The 15,819-nt window shown below is 42.9% G+C and overlaps 1 protein-coding gene across 1 annotated transcript in view; it reads right to left on the bottom strand.

Moving 5' to 3' along the window:
• The window catches only part of HPD (4-hydroxyphenylpyruvate dioxygenase), a 40,732-nt gene extending 26,678 nt beyond the window's left edge, over positions 1–14,054 (bottom strand). The window contains exons 1-8 of the mRNA XM_075828904.1: positions 13,826–14,054; positions 12,556–12,720; positions 10,431–10,588; positions 7,923–7,949; positions 7,086–7,148; positions 5,178–5,282; positions 5,046–5,088; positions 2,673–2,755 (exon numbers count right to left, since the gene is read on the bottom strand). Coding sequence (XP_075685019.1) covers positions 2,673–2,755; positions 5,046–5,088; positions 5,178–5,282; positions 7,086–7,148; positions 7,923–7,949; positions 10,431–10,588; positions 12,556–12,720; positions 13,826–14,054 — 873 coding nt within the window. The remainder of the gene's footprint in view (positions 1–2,672; positions 2,756–5,045; positions 5,089–5,177; positions 5,283–7,085; positions 7,149–7,922; positions 7,950–10,430; positions 10,589–12,555; positions 12,721–13,825) is intronic.
• Positions 14,055–15,819: the final 1,765 nt, after the last annotated feature.

Below are 15,819 nucleotides of genomic sequence, written 5' to 3'. Positions count from 1 at the left end.
AGAAAAATTGGTGTTACCATTCCTCTTGTCAAGAGGATGTGTCCCTGCACAGTGTGATACTGTCAGTATGTAGGGACGCAGCCCTGTAAAAGGGCAATCGTAACACCCATTTGTTAATGCTTGTGCAAAAAGGTCGTTTTAGCAATAGTTACAGCGCAGCGGTGGAGAAGAGGGGCCCAAGTTTGGGTAACAGCCCGGGGCCTATGGTCTACTAAATCCGCCACTGCCGAGCGTGCATGTGTACTCAATTAAATGAGGAAAATGAGCCGCGGCCAGACACCTTTTGGCAGCAGCTTATTTCCTGTGAGAACTAAAGCTCGGGCATGTTGAAATCCAACATGAACGATCCTTCTTTCCCTTAAAGAGAACCTTTCACCTCCCCATACATGTGCTGCTGAGTGGAGCATGTAATGGGGAGGGCTGCACAAACCCTGGGGCACTTTAAAAAAATGTCTACCTCCCTCTGTTATTTAGTTTCTGGTGATGGAAACGGAAACCTATGGTTTCCGTTTGTGTCTGTCAGGGCTCTGCCCCGACGGAAAGCTCAGATGGAACGTCGGAACGGAGCCCTAGCGCAGATGTGAACGAAGCATTAGACATGCCGTATTATGGAGGTATTGACCCCTACAAGCATTGCTTCACTGGCGTACCATAGTGTAATACGGACCTGCAGGTATTCCATGTACCACCGTACATCGCCCGTGAACACAGCTCAACCATGGGTTATTTTATAAATATTTCCATTGAATTTTTACGAGGAATTTAAAAATGTTAAATTGGTCTATCCAATCCTTAGATAGACGGTAACATAGAGTGATTATCTGTACTAATACTTGTTATCATTTGTGTCAGAAAAATTAGTCCATGGTATCTTTGGCCAAACTTTTAAAGACTAGCTCTATCATTCAATATCAGGATCTTGGTTAAACCAAGTAAGAAGACGTTTTTGTCTACAGTAATTACAGATGATAATGTCTAAATTGGGAATACCCCTTTAAGCTATTTTTTTATTTTGGTCTATTACAGATCTTTTTACAGTAAATACATATACAGTGAAGGAAATAAGTATTTGATCCCTTGCTGATTTTGTAAGTTTGCCCACTGTCAAAGACATGAACAGTCTAGAATTTTTAGGCTAGGTTAATTTTACCAGTGAGAGATAGATTATATAAAAAAAAAAAAGAAAAACACATTGTCAAAATTATATATATTTATTTGCATTGTGCACAGAGAAATAAGTATTTGATTCCTTTGGCAAACAAGACTTAATACTGGGTGGCAAAACCCTTGTTGGCAAGCACAGCAGTCAGACGTTTTTTGTAGTTGATGATGAGGTTTGCACACATGTTAGATGGAATTTTGGCCCACTCCTCTTTGCAGATCATCTGTAAATCATTAAGATTTCGAGGCTGTCGCTTGGCAACTCAGATCTTCAGCTCCCTCCGTAAGTTTTCGATGGGATTAAGGTCTGGAGACTGGCTAGGCCACTCCATGACCTTAATGTGCTTCTTTTTGAGCCACTCCTTTGTTGCCTTGGCTGTATGTTTCGAGTCATTGTCGTGCTGGAAGACCCAGCCACGAGCCATTTTTAATGTCCTGGTGGAGGGAAGGAGGTTGTCACTCAGAATTTGACGGTACATGGCTCCATCCATTCTCCCATTGATGCGGTGAAGTAGTCCTGTGCCCTTAGCAGAGAAACACCCCCAAAACATAATGTTTCCACCTCCATGCTTGACAGTGGGGACGGTGTTCTTTGGGTCATAGGCAGCATTTCTCTTCCTCCAAACACGGCGAGTTGAGTTAATGCCAAAGAGCTCAATTTTAGTCTCCTCTGACCACAGCACCTTCTCCCAATCACTCTCAGAATCATCCAGATGTTCATTCGCAAACTTCAGACGGGCCTGTACATGTGCCTTCTTGAGCAGGGGGACCTTGCGGGCACTGCAGGATTTTAATCCATTACGGCGTAATGTGTTACCAATGGTTTTCTTGGTGACTGTGGTCCCAGCTGCCTTGAGATCATTAACAAGTTCCCCCCGTGTAGTTTTCGGCTGAGCTCTCACCTTCCTCAGGATCAAGGATACCCCACGAGGTGAGATTTTGCATGGAGCCCCAGATCGATGTCGATTGACAGTCATTTTGTATGTCTTCCATTTTCTTACTATTGCACCAACAGTTGTCTCCTTCTCACCCAGCGTCTTACTTATGGTTTTGTAGCCCATTCTAGCCTTGTGCAGGTCTATGATCTTGTCCCTGACATCCTTAGAAAGCTCTTTGGTCTTGCCCATGTTGTAGAGGTTAGAGTCAGACTGATTAATTGAGTCTGTGGACAGGAGTCTTTTATACAGGTGACCATTTAAGACAGCTGTCTTTAATGCAGACACCAAGTTGATTTGGAGCGTGTAACTGGTCTGGAGGAGGCTGAACTCTTAATGGTTGGTAGGGGATCAAATACTTATTTCTCTGTGCACAATGCAAATAAATAGATATAATTTTGACTATGTGATTTTCTGTTTTTTTTTTTTATATAATCTATCTCTCACTGGTAAAATTAACCTAGCCTAAAAATTCTAGACTGTTCATGTCTTTGACAGTGGGCAAACTTACAAAATCAGCAAGGGATCAAATACTTATTTCCTTCACTGTATCTAGTAGATGCAATATATAGTCACCTTAAAAAGAAAATCACAGTCTTCAACTTCAAATGCTACATCTTTCACACCATCACCATGCTTCTGCAAATGAGCTCCAAATCCTGTAGTTACAAAATAAGATAAACCTAAATTTACATTTCCAAACAGGATTTGTGAAGTTTAAAAATGTTTCTCAGCAAAAAATATTTTCAAACAGGCTGATTTATCAAAACTCCACCAGAAAAAGTGGCTTTGTTGTCCATAGCAACTAATCGCAGCTCAGCTTTAATTTTTACTGAGCAGTTTAACCCCTTCCTGTTTGACCCCTAAGATGCCGTGGCCATGGCAGTCTGCCTATTAGGCGGTGCCAAAGGCACGGCAAAATGGATGGCGTGCCAGTTTTACACTGGCAGGCAATAATATTTTGGTATACTAAGTTTACCAAAGCATTAAAGAAGCAATCATAAGATCACATAGTGAAGTCCCCTAGTTGGACTAAAAATCATTAAGTAAAGTTAAATAAAGTTTGTTAAAAAAAGAAATTCAAATAAAACGATTTTTTTGCATAAAGTGTTCTAAAAAATACACATATGTGATATCACCGTAACTGTAACCATCGGTACTATAAGGTTATCACGTTATTTTAAGCGCACGGCGAACAACGTAAAAGTACCCCAAATTGGTTCTACTAATAAATATGACTCGTCCTGCAAAAACTACAAGACCAAATACGGCTACATCGATGAAAAGAAAAAGTTATGACTCTTGGAATGCGGACAACAAAAATCTTCTTTTATTGTACAAAAGTCGTAAAGCATTTTATATATATATATATATATATATATATATATATATATATATATATATATATATATATATCTCAAAATTGTCTGCAACTGGAAGATAAGTGATTGGTTGCTATTATTATAGGCCACTTATTTGTTAGCTTTGATAAATGAATCCCATTTTCATGTCATTCTACTGGCTCTAAAGAATGGTGCTTTACAAATGACAGTTGAGTCTGCCTCACCAGGGCACTATTTGCACTCCTTTACCCATGGCAGCTCACATAGCTGACCAGATCCCTTTCCTTTGCTAAGAAGGCCTAATAGGCCAGACAGATCTGTCAATAGACCTGATACTTTTTAGAGTTAGACATTGATTGCACAGTTTTCTTATTTTTTATTTTTTTTAACCACATTGCCACCCTCCATGAAAATTTTACAGATACATAGATTTTAATATGCCAAATAACTCATAACATCTCCACTTGGGCTTGGAGTATAACTTGATGGGTGGGGAGAAGTGAGACATTGTACTTGGCTGAATTATAGTGCTTCACAATCTATCAATAATGTGCCCGCAGTACAGACTGCAGTAGCACTAAACTCCTACATAGTCTCCACCCACTGCCAGTCAGTGCCATGTGCAGGTCACCCGTACACTGCACAGCAAGGGTGTCGATGTTGACTGTATACAGTGTGGACACCCTTTTTGTGTTATGTACAGGTGCCCTGGGAGAGGGGTGACCATGTATAAGCTGAGCACTGCTGTGGGTGCTGGAAGGATGATAAGTAATTAAAAACCCTCTTATTCTTTATAAATAATAGAGATAAATATATATATATATATATATATATATATATATATATATATATATATATATATATACCGGAGTAAGGTGTTTGTTTGTTTTTGTTTTATTCTTGTATTTCTATATAAAATAAACATTACATTAATTCATGCTTACAGATTGAGATCCAGACTTGCATGGATTGGTAACTAATTAACAAGGAATGTTCAACATGCTACACAGTGCTGCAGTGTTGAGTGGGCAGACACATGCTGGTCAATGACATCACCAATCTCTGCCCTTCGTCTCCATAGAGAAGACTGTGTTGGTTCTTCATATTAGATGTCAGCACAATCCCATGGGGGAAAGAGTTAGTCTGAAGATCCGTTGTCATAACAACCACTATAATAGAATTCTCGTTTTTTTTAGCTACCACAATTTTCAGATTTTATTAAAAGTGACCCTTCGAAGTGCTTTCAGCTAATCATCAATGCCCAGAATGCTCACCGCTATCCCGATGATGAAACAGCCAATCTTCATCTCTCACTACCCTTCCAAGCTGACCCAGTCAATAGAAGGAAGGTCTGGACTATGAGGTTTGCACTGTGTAGTAGCTGCTCTTAGTCCATCTCTTTACTGACATCTTTACGATGTCTTTATTTAACATTTCTCTTTCTAAGGACTGATGCACTCTCAAAAATTAGTATTTATTTTTTGTAGGTTATCCAATCGTGTTTATTTTAAATTTATATATTTTTTCTTTAATATGTTTCAATTCTATAAATCAAGTTTTTAGCACATGGCTAAATGTTATGTAAACTTGTCAATATAAAAAATACCTTCATTTCCTGGAGTAAGTGGGGACACAAAGAGGAATATAATCTGCATGGAAAGAAGAGAGATATATTATGATTATACGATTAGACAGAAAAAAAATTGTGTTATCACAAGTTTGACTCTCAGCTACATACCTTGTCTTGTTTCACAACATGGGTAACAAGCTCCCTGCAACCAGTCTCCAGACCCTTGTATGCCAAGGGTTCAAACCCCAATTTATTGCAGTAAAAAGAGGCAGCCTAAAGTGATACAGACACTATAAACACATCTTCTGCTAAAAGATAATGTACAATAAATTTCAAAACATGTTTAAAACATAGATCAATTCACAGGAGAGGTGGAGAGACAGTGATCTTGGCCTCGGGAATTAAAGGTCATTGGCCCCTTACAAACCTCTAGAGCCATGGTACAATCAGGGCCGGCAATAGGGGGGGGGGGCAAACTGGGCAACCAGGGCCCCCATCCTCTTAGGGCCCCATGCTGCTACGGGACCCGCACCGCCCGGCCCATAACATTTATGGGCCAGGTGGCACGGGCTCCCTCATGCCCGGTGGGGTCGCTAGCGCCGGAGGGGGCACGGGTGCTAGTGAAAGCCACATACACTTGTATCTGCATCCTCAGGATGTAGATACAAATTAATATTTTAGGCTATGTTAGTCTCCCTGCGCAGGCCGGAGTGATGACGTAACTGCATCACGTTGGTCTGCGCATGCATCCCACCCAGGGGATGTGCATCACTCCGTCCTCAGCGGGAACAGGGCAATGCAAGTACAATTTTTTTTTTTGCGGGGGAAGGGCTGTGTAGCACTATAAACAAGGGGGGCAGCCCTGTGTTGTTCTATATATAAGGGGGCGCTGTGTAGCTCTATATACAAGGGGGGAGCGCTGAATAGGAGCGCTCACTTGAATAGGAGCAGAGCTGCAGTACTGCAGCTTGGCCGCTATTCCATGACCGGAGCCATCTGTTTCTGGCATGGACGTCCTGTGCACGGAGGCAGCCAGAGCAGCTGATCGTTGCGGGGCCCAGGTGTCGAACCCCCACGATCATATAGTGATGACCTATCCTGTGGATAGGTGATAAGTTGTCCGGTCGTAGACAACCCCTTTATCTTTCATCACATATGCCATATATACGCATTGTCAATAAATTTCAGATCTGCACAAAGATATATAAGACACTTAAAGGGGATGTACCCCCTACCCCTTGGCCACAGGGTCCCTGTGCAGCGACTATAACATACTAAACAAAAAAATATAACTTTTAATGATTTACAGTATAGACTCCAATACAAAATGTTGTATATATTTTATCCTTTTTACATTAAACTTAAGGTAATTTTTTAAAGGCCACACACCTAGGCTGTCAGCTGAGTTATCAGTCCTGGTTCCCACATTACTCCTCTACTATTAAATTCCCTGTGCTCTGCTCTACTATGTTAAAAGAGCTGTGCATAGGCATCTAAAGGCAGAGTTGATGCTGCTGCTTACATCAAGGAAAAACAAGAGGGTCATATAGACCAAAAAAGTCAATACATCCGATCCATGTTCCACCTCATGCAGTTTTCAGCCAAGTGTCCGCCACGCTTTAATAAAGTAGACTGTTATTGGAGCCAATGGAAAGCAGTAGGATCTGCTGTAAGACATCTAACGTCTATGACCAGCTTTAGGGAGAATTATATCTTTACATATTCTTACAAACACAAGACATGAACGGCCATATGGAGCAGAAAAGTAACAGCCATTAATCTTCCTTAAAAACGGCTTTGTGAACCTCTGTAATGTAAGAAGCAATATTTATCTCAGTTTTTTATGTCACTGTGACCTTAAGAAACCTAAGTGACACATCTCAGAGTCTTCCACAAGAGGTTCAGAATGCGTTCCTACTAGAAGCACCAGATGTGGTACACATCATAAGTGGAAACAGATTCTGGAGGGAGTCCGACCCTCCCCTTCACTAACCAATCACACTCTGCATCAACAATTGGGCAGCACGCTGGGGAGAATTCTTTCATCTACAGTTTAACTCATTTAGTGCCACTTACCTGTTTTGCATTGCTCACCCACAGTGTAATGGAGTGAAAACTGAGAAATCGCCCTTTTTCATGCTGCATTGAATAAAACAAAAACGCGTTTTATGTTTGTACATTAAAAAATAGCAAAAAACAACAACTTTCTAGCTATATGCAGGTGATAAATCTGGTAGATTAATAATTATTAGCATGAAAGATACCATTGCTGAATGTAACTCCTATAGATTGTGGTTCCATTGGTTATGCCATTTTCCCAATGTTGTACATTTCCTCTCTCCATTTCCACCAAGTGTTTTTAATTATAACTCATTTACACAATTTGTGCCTGTGTTTTTCAAACTGATTACCACTAAGGGTATGTTCGCATATGGCAGATTTGTTTCACTTAGTACACCTGAATGGGGCTTGCGGAAATCCATGCTGCAGAAACAACCCTTATGCAGATCCATTGAACGTTTTTTCAGTCGCAAAAATTTCTGCTACAAGTCTGCCATGTGTGAACTTACCCTTACAAAGCTAGTGCAAATAGTGTGAACAAATCATTATTCATTCACTTTTGCCACTGTAGATAACATTATTGGTACAACTAAATATCAAAACGAACTCAAATAAATTCTAGTTCTGTAATAGAATTATATGCACACACATTATGATTTATTCTTACTATCACATGCTGTATACATGCATTGTCAATAATACTAAGATCTGCACGAAGTGACCAGACCACTCATTTACTAGAAAATAGTTAGATAATAACACCACATCTATCCGTACAGTATTTTTCAGGCTTACATGGAATAAGTTACTTATAACTACAAATACATTTTGGTAATAATGTAACACAATTACCTTTTCTCCTTTGTCTGTATATGATGTCTAGAAAAATAGAACAACGCAAACCTTATTTTCGCAGTAATCACAGTTATTTTGTATAATCATTATGATGAGCCAATAGATACAACTTACCATGGTTTGCAGATTAGTGAAAGATACTGATATGCCTGGACGGATGCTGGAGACACCTCATATAGGACTTGGGAGCTAGGACATCCCATGTGTGCTCCTCCTTAGACTTTGTAATATGAGGCAACGTCATCTTTGCAGATGGTGTGTCTATTGAGTAATATCTGTTAACTTTAAAGGACAAACAAATAAGATCTTTTGGAAAACATAAAATGTAGAATGGGAATCTATAAAATAATTCATGAAAGGATGGACAAATCTAGGAACATATAGATACACAGTCGAGTCACATTATTATGACCATCTCCTACTTTCGACGTTGGCAGCGAGTAGCCCATGAAGGACGTGATGTGTCGTGAGCTGGCTTGGTGGGTATGTAAGGTGTGCCATAGGCTGTCTGAACACATATCACTCATTGTTGCTGTAAAGGGAAGTGTTCTATATATTTATATCTATGTAAATGTGAATGCAGATATTCCTCCAGAGATAGGTGTGTATTTCTACCCTCCGGGGGAGGGGGGAGAATACAGTGGACACATCCAATGCATTCCCACTGCCTGCCCTCCCCCCATCGCCAGGTAATGAGATTCCATGGAGGGGAGCCATAAACAGTCCCATGGCCTCCCCCATTGCACGTGCATGAGCATGTGATATCATAATGTGTGCACGGACAAGGTATAATAGGGGCAACAGGCATGCTGATCACTCTCTCACTTCCTGCGCCCATTACAGAAGCCTGCTCTCCACCACAGACCAACAGACCTCTTTCCCACCAAAGGCACCGCTAAGTATCGTCCCCCTCTCTCTCTCCCTCCCCTATCCTTCTCCCGCTCCAACCCTTCTACCACATCTAACCCCTACTTCCCCTGGTAACCATTTTCCTTCCCTGGTAACCCATCATGCAGGCCTGCTGAACTCACTCTACAGGCCCTGAACAGCAACCCTTTCAGCTACAACACCCTTTGTCCTTTCTCTTTCCCTACAGCCCCTTATTGTGTAGTTACAGGGATAGTAAGGGCCAGGTGGGGGTGGGTCACAGTGCATTGTATCTTGTATGTATGTTTGGTTAAGTGGGTGTTAGTATAGTATTGTAATATATTGTACTGGTACTGCGGCACGTGTAGTATTAGTGTACTTCGTACATATTAAGTTATTATGTGTATTGGGATACACTGATACTATACTGTGAATATTTTCTGTGTTCTGTGTGTGGTGTTTTATATCGAAGTGTGATTACTGTTTGTAATAATAAATATTACCTTTATTTACTATACAGTTGTATACACTTAGCAGCAAAGCGATTAGATTGACGTTAATACAAGAGAAAGGTAGGGGAACTAGTCATAACCCTAGTGACCCTGATATAAAGAAGGTAGTAAGGGTGGGCGACACTAGCCAGTGGACCCCACTATTACACCAGCCCTATAACAGTTGCCATGGGTAAATGGGGCGATTTATCAGAGTTGCAAAAAGGGATGATTATTGGCTTTCGGGCCAAGGGTGGCAGTATTTCCCAAACAGCGCATTTTGTGAACTGTTCACGTGCTGCTGTGGTGAAAGTGTATCGTGAGTAGACAAATGGCACCAGTGGGAATAACCGACGTGGAAACTGCGGAGCACCATGTGCCATTGATGTGAGAGGTGAACGTGCACTACGAAGGTGTGCGAGGGCCGAACGACACACTACAGTGGAGCAGCTCACCATGGAAATCAACTAGAGGGCTACTAGATGTGTGTCTAAAACAACAGTTCACTGCGTATTGGGCTCCGATTCAGACGGATGGTAACTGCTCCTATGCTAACAAAGATGCATCAGAAAAAAAGGTTTCCATTTGCACAGCAGTATCGGAATTGGACCACCGATGATTGGCCTTCTCCGATGAGTCACATTTTCTGCTTTATCGAACGGATGGACGTTGGCGTGTCAAACGAGAAACATCAGAGAACAAACACCCTGCCCCACCATTGCTGGAAGAACACAAGCTGGTGGGGCAGCGTTATGGTCTGAGGAATTTTTTCATGGCATTCTCTGGGTCCACTCATCCATGTGGAAGGCACTCTGAACCGATTTGAGCATGAATCTATTGTTGCAGATCACCTCTACTTTGTCTTCCCTGGGGCAGATGGAATCTTCCAGCAAGACAACGCGACATGGCAAAAAATGTCCGACAGTGGTTGGAAGAGCACGACCAAGACTTCCAAGTACTTCCCTGGCCCCCTAATTCGCCAGACTTGAACCTAATTGAGCATCCGTGGGACCACCTCGATCGTTTTGTTCGCTCTATGGATCCTCCTCCACGCACCCTCCAGCAAATGTAGGATGCACTGCAGTCAGCATTAATTGAGTCACTCCCTGCCTGTCTAGCTGCTGTCCGCGCTGCACATGGTGGTTACTCTGGATAATAGCTGGTGGTCATAATAATGTGAATCGACTGTGTACATGCTAGGGTTCTGGGTTTGAATCCGACGAAGGACAACATCTGCATGGAGTTTGTATGTTTTCCACGGGTTTCTATGGGTTTCTTCCGGGTTCTCCAGTTTCCTCCCACACTCTAATAGAGATAGATTTGTTTTGAATTTAGAATGTGATCCCCAATGGGGACAGGGACCAATGTGAGTGATGATAATCTTTGGTTTCAACTGTATTTTTATTGAAAGGTCTTTCAAAATACACACAAGACATAAAGACGTGTGGGCAGGCCACACGATCCATTTGACAGCGTTCAACAGGTAGACATAGAGAAAACTCAAATTGACATTTCAAAAGGGCAGTCAGTACCAATAAGAAATTATTATATTTCGAACAGTAGGAAGTCAAAACACGATTAGAAAATCCAATCAGACAAGACACAGGGAGAAAGACAAAAGGGAGGAGAGAAGAAAACAAAATCAGTCAAAGTTCTAACTTAGAGATATCGGTAGCCAATAATTGTCCCAAGGGTCCCAAACCACTTTAAATCTGTCCAGTGTTTTGTCAAGTGAGGCCGTCATATGTTCCATAGTGCGAATTTCCCTAATCCTAGTCAGTAAGTCGATGTTAGAGGGAGGTGTAGTTTGTCTCCATTTCCAAGCAGAGTTTTAGCAGCAGTAAGAAAGTGACGGAAAAGTCGAGCTGAGGGCTTCTCCAATAACCTAGGAGGGACATTCAATAGATAATGAAGAGGGTCTAGAGGAATATCCTGCTGTAACACCGCCACCGCCAAATTCCTAACCTCCAGCCAAAACTGTTGTACCAGGGAGCAGCTCCAAAATATATGGAACAGGTCTCGCCTCTGATCTTGACATCGCCAACAATCCGACGAAATACCCAGATTGAAGCTATGCAAGAGGGCAGGGGTATGATACCAAAACAAGGATTTTATAATGATTTTCTTTGTATGCTGTACAAAGGTAAGTTTTAGCTGCTTGTGACCACATGATCTGCCATAACGAGAAAGGGATGGATTTATCCAACAGGGTTTCCCAATTTGACATATATCTGTGCATAGGTGGAGAGGAGTTATCCGGGGATAGCAGTATTGTGTAAATAGCGGATATAAGCCCTTTAGTAGTGGTAGTATGGCGACAAAGTTTTTCAAAGTTTGTAGGTCTAGTGACCCGAGTGGATCCAAAGGTTTGTTGCATGTAATGCCTAATTTGAAGATAGTGGAAAAATGTAGAAGAGGGGATGTTATGATGCTGTTGGAAATATGAAAATGGGTGATTATCTAACGTATGAGGATCAACCATATCGGCCAGATGGAACACCTCTGCCCCTGTCCACAAAAGGCGGACCATCTGATGCCAAATGAAAGCGTCTTTTGCGCGCTTCCCATACTTCTCGCTGAAAGCGCATGGGACCCAGCAGAGACGAAGAAAGCAAGGCCAGAGACTCACCCCATAACAAAGAATTAGGATGAACAGGAGCCATCCACAATTTCTCTATTTCTGTCCACTTGTATGCCCGAAGGGACACCCAACAGGGAATGCGACGGAGATGGGACGCCCAGTAATACTTCACAACGTCAGGGACAGATAACCCCCCTGCAGATCGACTAGACAATAAAACAGATTTCGGGATTCTATGTCTGCCAGAGTGCCATATGAACCTGAGGATGGAAGACTGCAATGCCCTCAACTCCCCCATGGGTATTGCCACTGGTAGGGTCTCAAAGAAATACAACAGTTTAGGGAGCAGGGTCATTTTGACCGCTGCAATATGTCCAAAAAAGGACATGGGGAGAGAACCCCACCTGGTCATAAGTCTACGCAGTTCTACAAAAAGAGGAGGCAAATAATGAAACCTTGAACTCTTTATCTTGAATTTTAACCCCCGCTATATCTATGGATTGTCGTATTTGAGCTGCAAGGGGTTCAATACAGAGCACAAATAGAAGAGGTGATAATGGGCAGCCCTGATGCGTGCCATTCCAAATCTGGAACGGAGGGGAGGTGGAGTGCGGAAAGCTAATTTCTGCCGTTGGATTAGAATAAAGACCACGCAGAGCCGTCAAGAAAGGATCCGAAATCCCATACGAACTCATAGTTTCAAACATAAACGGCCATCCCAAGCGATCAAACGCCTTCTCCGCATCCAGGCTAAGAAGGATCGCTGATTCCTCTTTCTTGTGAAGGGCATCAATAATATCAAGGGTCCTCCTTGTGTTGTCTCCCTCTTGTCTAAGTGGCACAAAGCCCACCTGGTCTTTATGTATCAAAGATGGGAGCCAAACATTAAGTCTATTTGCAAGGAGACGAGTAAACATTTTTAGATCAGAGTTCAAAAGAGCTATGGGTCTTTAATTGGAGCAATCTGTGTGATCCTTACACGGTTTAGGGATCAGTGTAATGTGAGAATGCAGGAAAGTTTGAGGGATGGGAGAACCCTGTAGGAAGGCGTTAAACAAGGAAATCATCTTTGTAACCAAGATCTCCGCGAAAGTCTTATAATATATATACGTGAAGCCATCCGGCCCAGGGGCTTTACTACCAGGGAGGTCCTTCAGAATGTCATATAACTCCTCCGAAGAGATCAAGGCATTCAAAGAAGAAAGCTCTGCAGATCACACGAGGAGAGGTATGTTTGTAGTGTTTCCTGCCGACGGTCCGGGTCAGAGGGTAATGTGGTTGGCAAATTATATGTGTCACAGCGCGGGGTGTGGACCCACTGGGCCGTACCACGTAGTGGGGTATCAGCTGGCCAACAAGGTAAAATACAATGTCTATAGTTCGTAACGGGTACCTGAGGCAATGTAGACAGTAGCGGAGGCACGACTTGACTTTCACAGCAGTTGGCACCGTGGGTGCAGCGCAAGACATGACTTGACTTTCTCAGTAGATACGATAGCACAGGATACAGGGTACATGCAGCAGGAACGGGTAACACTGGGAACTGAAAAACACTGGGAGACCATTTGCAAGACAAACTTAGGTATACAACAATGCCCAGGCAAGGAACAAGTGGGCAGAGCCTCTTTTTATAGTACAGGAGCCATTTGGGCTAATTATTGATGGGTGACAGCTGGACGCGTACTGGCCCTTTAAGGCTGTGCACGCGCGGGCACGCGCGTCCTGCGGGAAACAGTCCGAGGACCCGGAAGTGAGTGCCGACATCTCCCTGGAGGGAGCTGATGCCGCGAAGACGGATGTCCATGGCCGGGGCCATCAGAGGGTGTCTGAACGATGGCCCCCAGCCATAGACGTTACAATAAGGATTTATAGTAATCATAAAATAGTGTGGCTATCGTATCTGGGTGATGTTGGATGAGGCCAGTGTTATCTCGAATAGCCTGCGGAGTGCGTGCAGTCACCTGATCCTTCAAGATCTTTGTTGCCCTTGGCATAATATCTCTGTTTCTTGTAAAGGAGGGATTTTTCCACGCCTTTCATGGCTATATCTTTAAGCTGTGCTTGGGCCTCTATTAACTTCCGCAGGGCCGGCACCATTGGCTGAGCTTCTACCTCCCTTTCTAGTTTGGTAATTTTCTGTAGGAGAGCCTCCTTTTTGGCTCTAGAATCTCTTTTTAATCTAGGACCCATGGCCATGCAGTGTCCCCTCATCACCGCCTTATGTGCTTCCCAGAGGGAAGAAATGGATTGAACCGAGCCTTTATTAAGTTCATAAAATTTGTGCATGTGAGTAGCTAGGCCGTCGCTGAGGTTGGGGGATTTAATTAAATTAATTAAACGCCAATGACAGGCTCTTGTGGATGGACTACCGACCTGCAGATTTACCGAAACTGGTGCATGGTCCGATCAGGATATAGGGTCAATGACCGCCGACTGCAGTAGTCGGAGACCAGGGACATTACCAAAAAAGTAGTCTAGTCGGGTATGCGTGTTATGAGTGTGGGAAAAAAAGGTATAAGACCTATCGCCAGGATGATCAACTCGCCACAGGTCATAAAGGTGATGTTCTCTAATCAGTTGCCTGAAGCGAACAGAAAGTCCCGCGAGAACGGGGGATGGAGTGTTGTGTGTGAGAGAAGCTCTGTCCATGAACGCGGAAAACGGGATATTGAAGTCACCACCTATCAACCATGTTCCCCTAGAGAGATTTTGCATTTTGGAGTATAGTCTACACAAAAATGGTAGTTGAGAAGTGTTAGGGGAATATACATTACACAAAACAATGGGCTGAACAGATAGAGTCCCTTCTAAAATAACATATCTACCCCCAGGAGCTAAGTGCGATGTATGGACCTGGAGAGGACACGTACTGGATATCATAATGGCAACCCCTGCCCTCTTATGGCCAGAAGTGGCTGAATATACAACAGGTTATGTTCCCCGGGCAAAACGAAATGTACCAGAAGAATCCAAATGAGTCTCCTGCAGAAAGGCAACCTCAGCTCCAGGTGATTTCAGCTCCCTGAGAACTAAGCGCCTCTTCACAATGGAGTTGAGCCCCTTCACGTTAAGTGTGACAAACTTAACCATGGTTACATATGTAGGGAAGAAAAATAAGTAGTGGTAGTAGTGCAGGTGTATACAGCTCACAGTTACATAGAAGTTGGTCTCTGTCAAGTCTCGTATCAAGTAGGTCCGCGGGAGAGTCAAAGTCAGCTCATCCATTGGCGTGGAAAGAAGCATATAGAAGGGGAGAAACACTGGGAGAGAGACAAACCAGGGAAGAAAGAAAAATATCATCAAAATAAAAAGAAAACATATGTAGCCAATACACATCAGTAATAAAAGTATAAAGTGCTATCTGGGGAAATAAGTTACCCTGAGGTGGGCGATAGTAAGGCAAATGAAAGCTTGTAATATAATGTTACACTTTGCAACTCTCTATGAAAACAAAGGGAGTACTGCAAAAATTATACCCAAGCAAGAGAGTGGTCGGGTCACAGTAATCAAGTGACTGCGGCTAAGGAGCTATAAAAGCATGCAGTCACCCAAATAAAGAGCCGGTGAACTACGTTACATAAGACCTAACCGGCCCTGCCACAATTTACTTTAAAGATAAGAAAGAAAACCAAATAAAACAAAAATAAAAACAGGAAATATAAGCTTAAATCAGCCTAAACATTTCTGCTTATGGAGAGAATGCTGGACAGAGGATGCCCAGAATCCCTCCCAAAGGTCACACAGGTGCCAGGAAGTGTGTCAGCGTCCATCAGGTCGGAGCAGGTCTTGGGGAGCGGCGGTTTGGGGAGCGTCATGGCGAGGATCTCCTCTTATTGTGGACGGACTGCCAAACTGGGGGTGGAGGAGAGGGCGGCAAAGGAGTCTCCCAATTCTGCAGTTTGGGTGCAAGAATACCAAGGGCATCGCAGAAGTGAGTTAAATCCCCCGGGTATCT

The sequence above is a fragment of the Rhinoderma darwinii genome, chromosome 1, assembly GCF_050947455.1.
Source record: "Rhinoderma darwinii isolate aRhiDar2 chromosome 1, aRhiDar2.hap1, whole genome shotgun sequence".
Classification (NCBI taxonomy): Eukaryota; Metazoa; Chordata; class Amphibia; order Anura; family Rhinodermatidae; genus Rhinoderma; species Rhinoderma darwinii.
The sequence above is the reverse complement of the archived record's forward strand: the minus strand, read 5'-3'. Positions and strand labels throughout refer to the sequence as shown.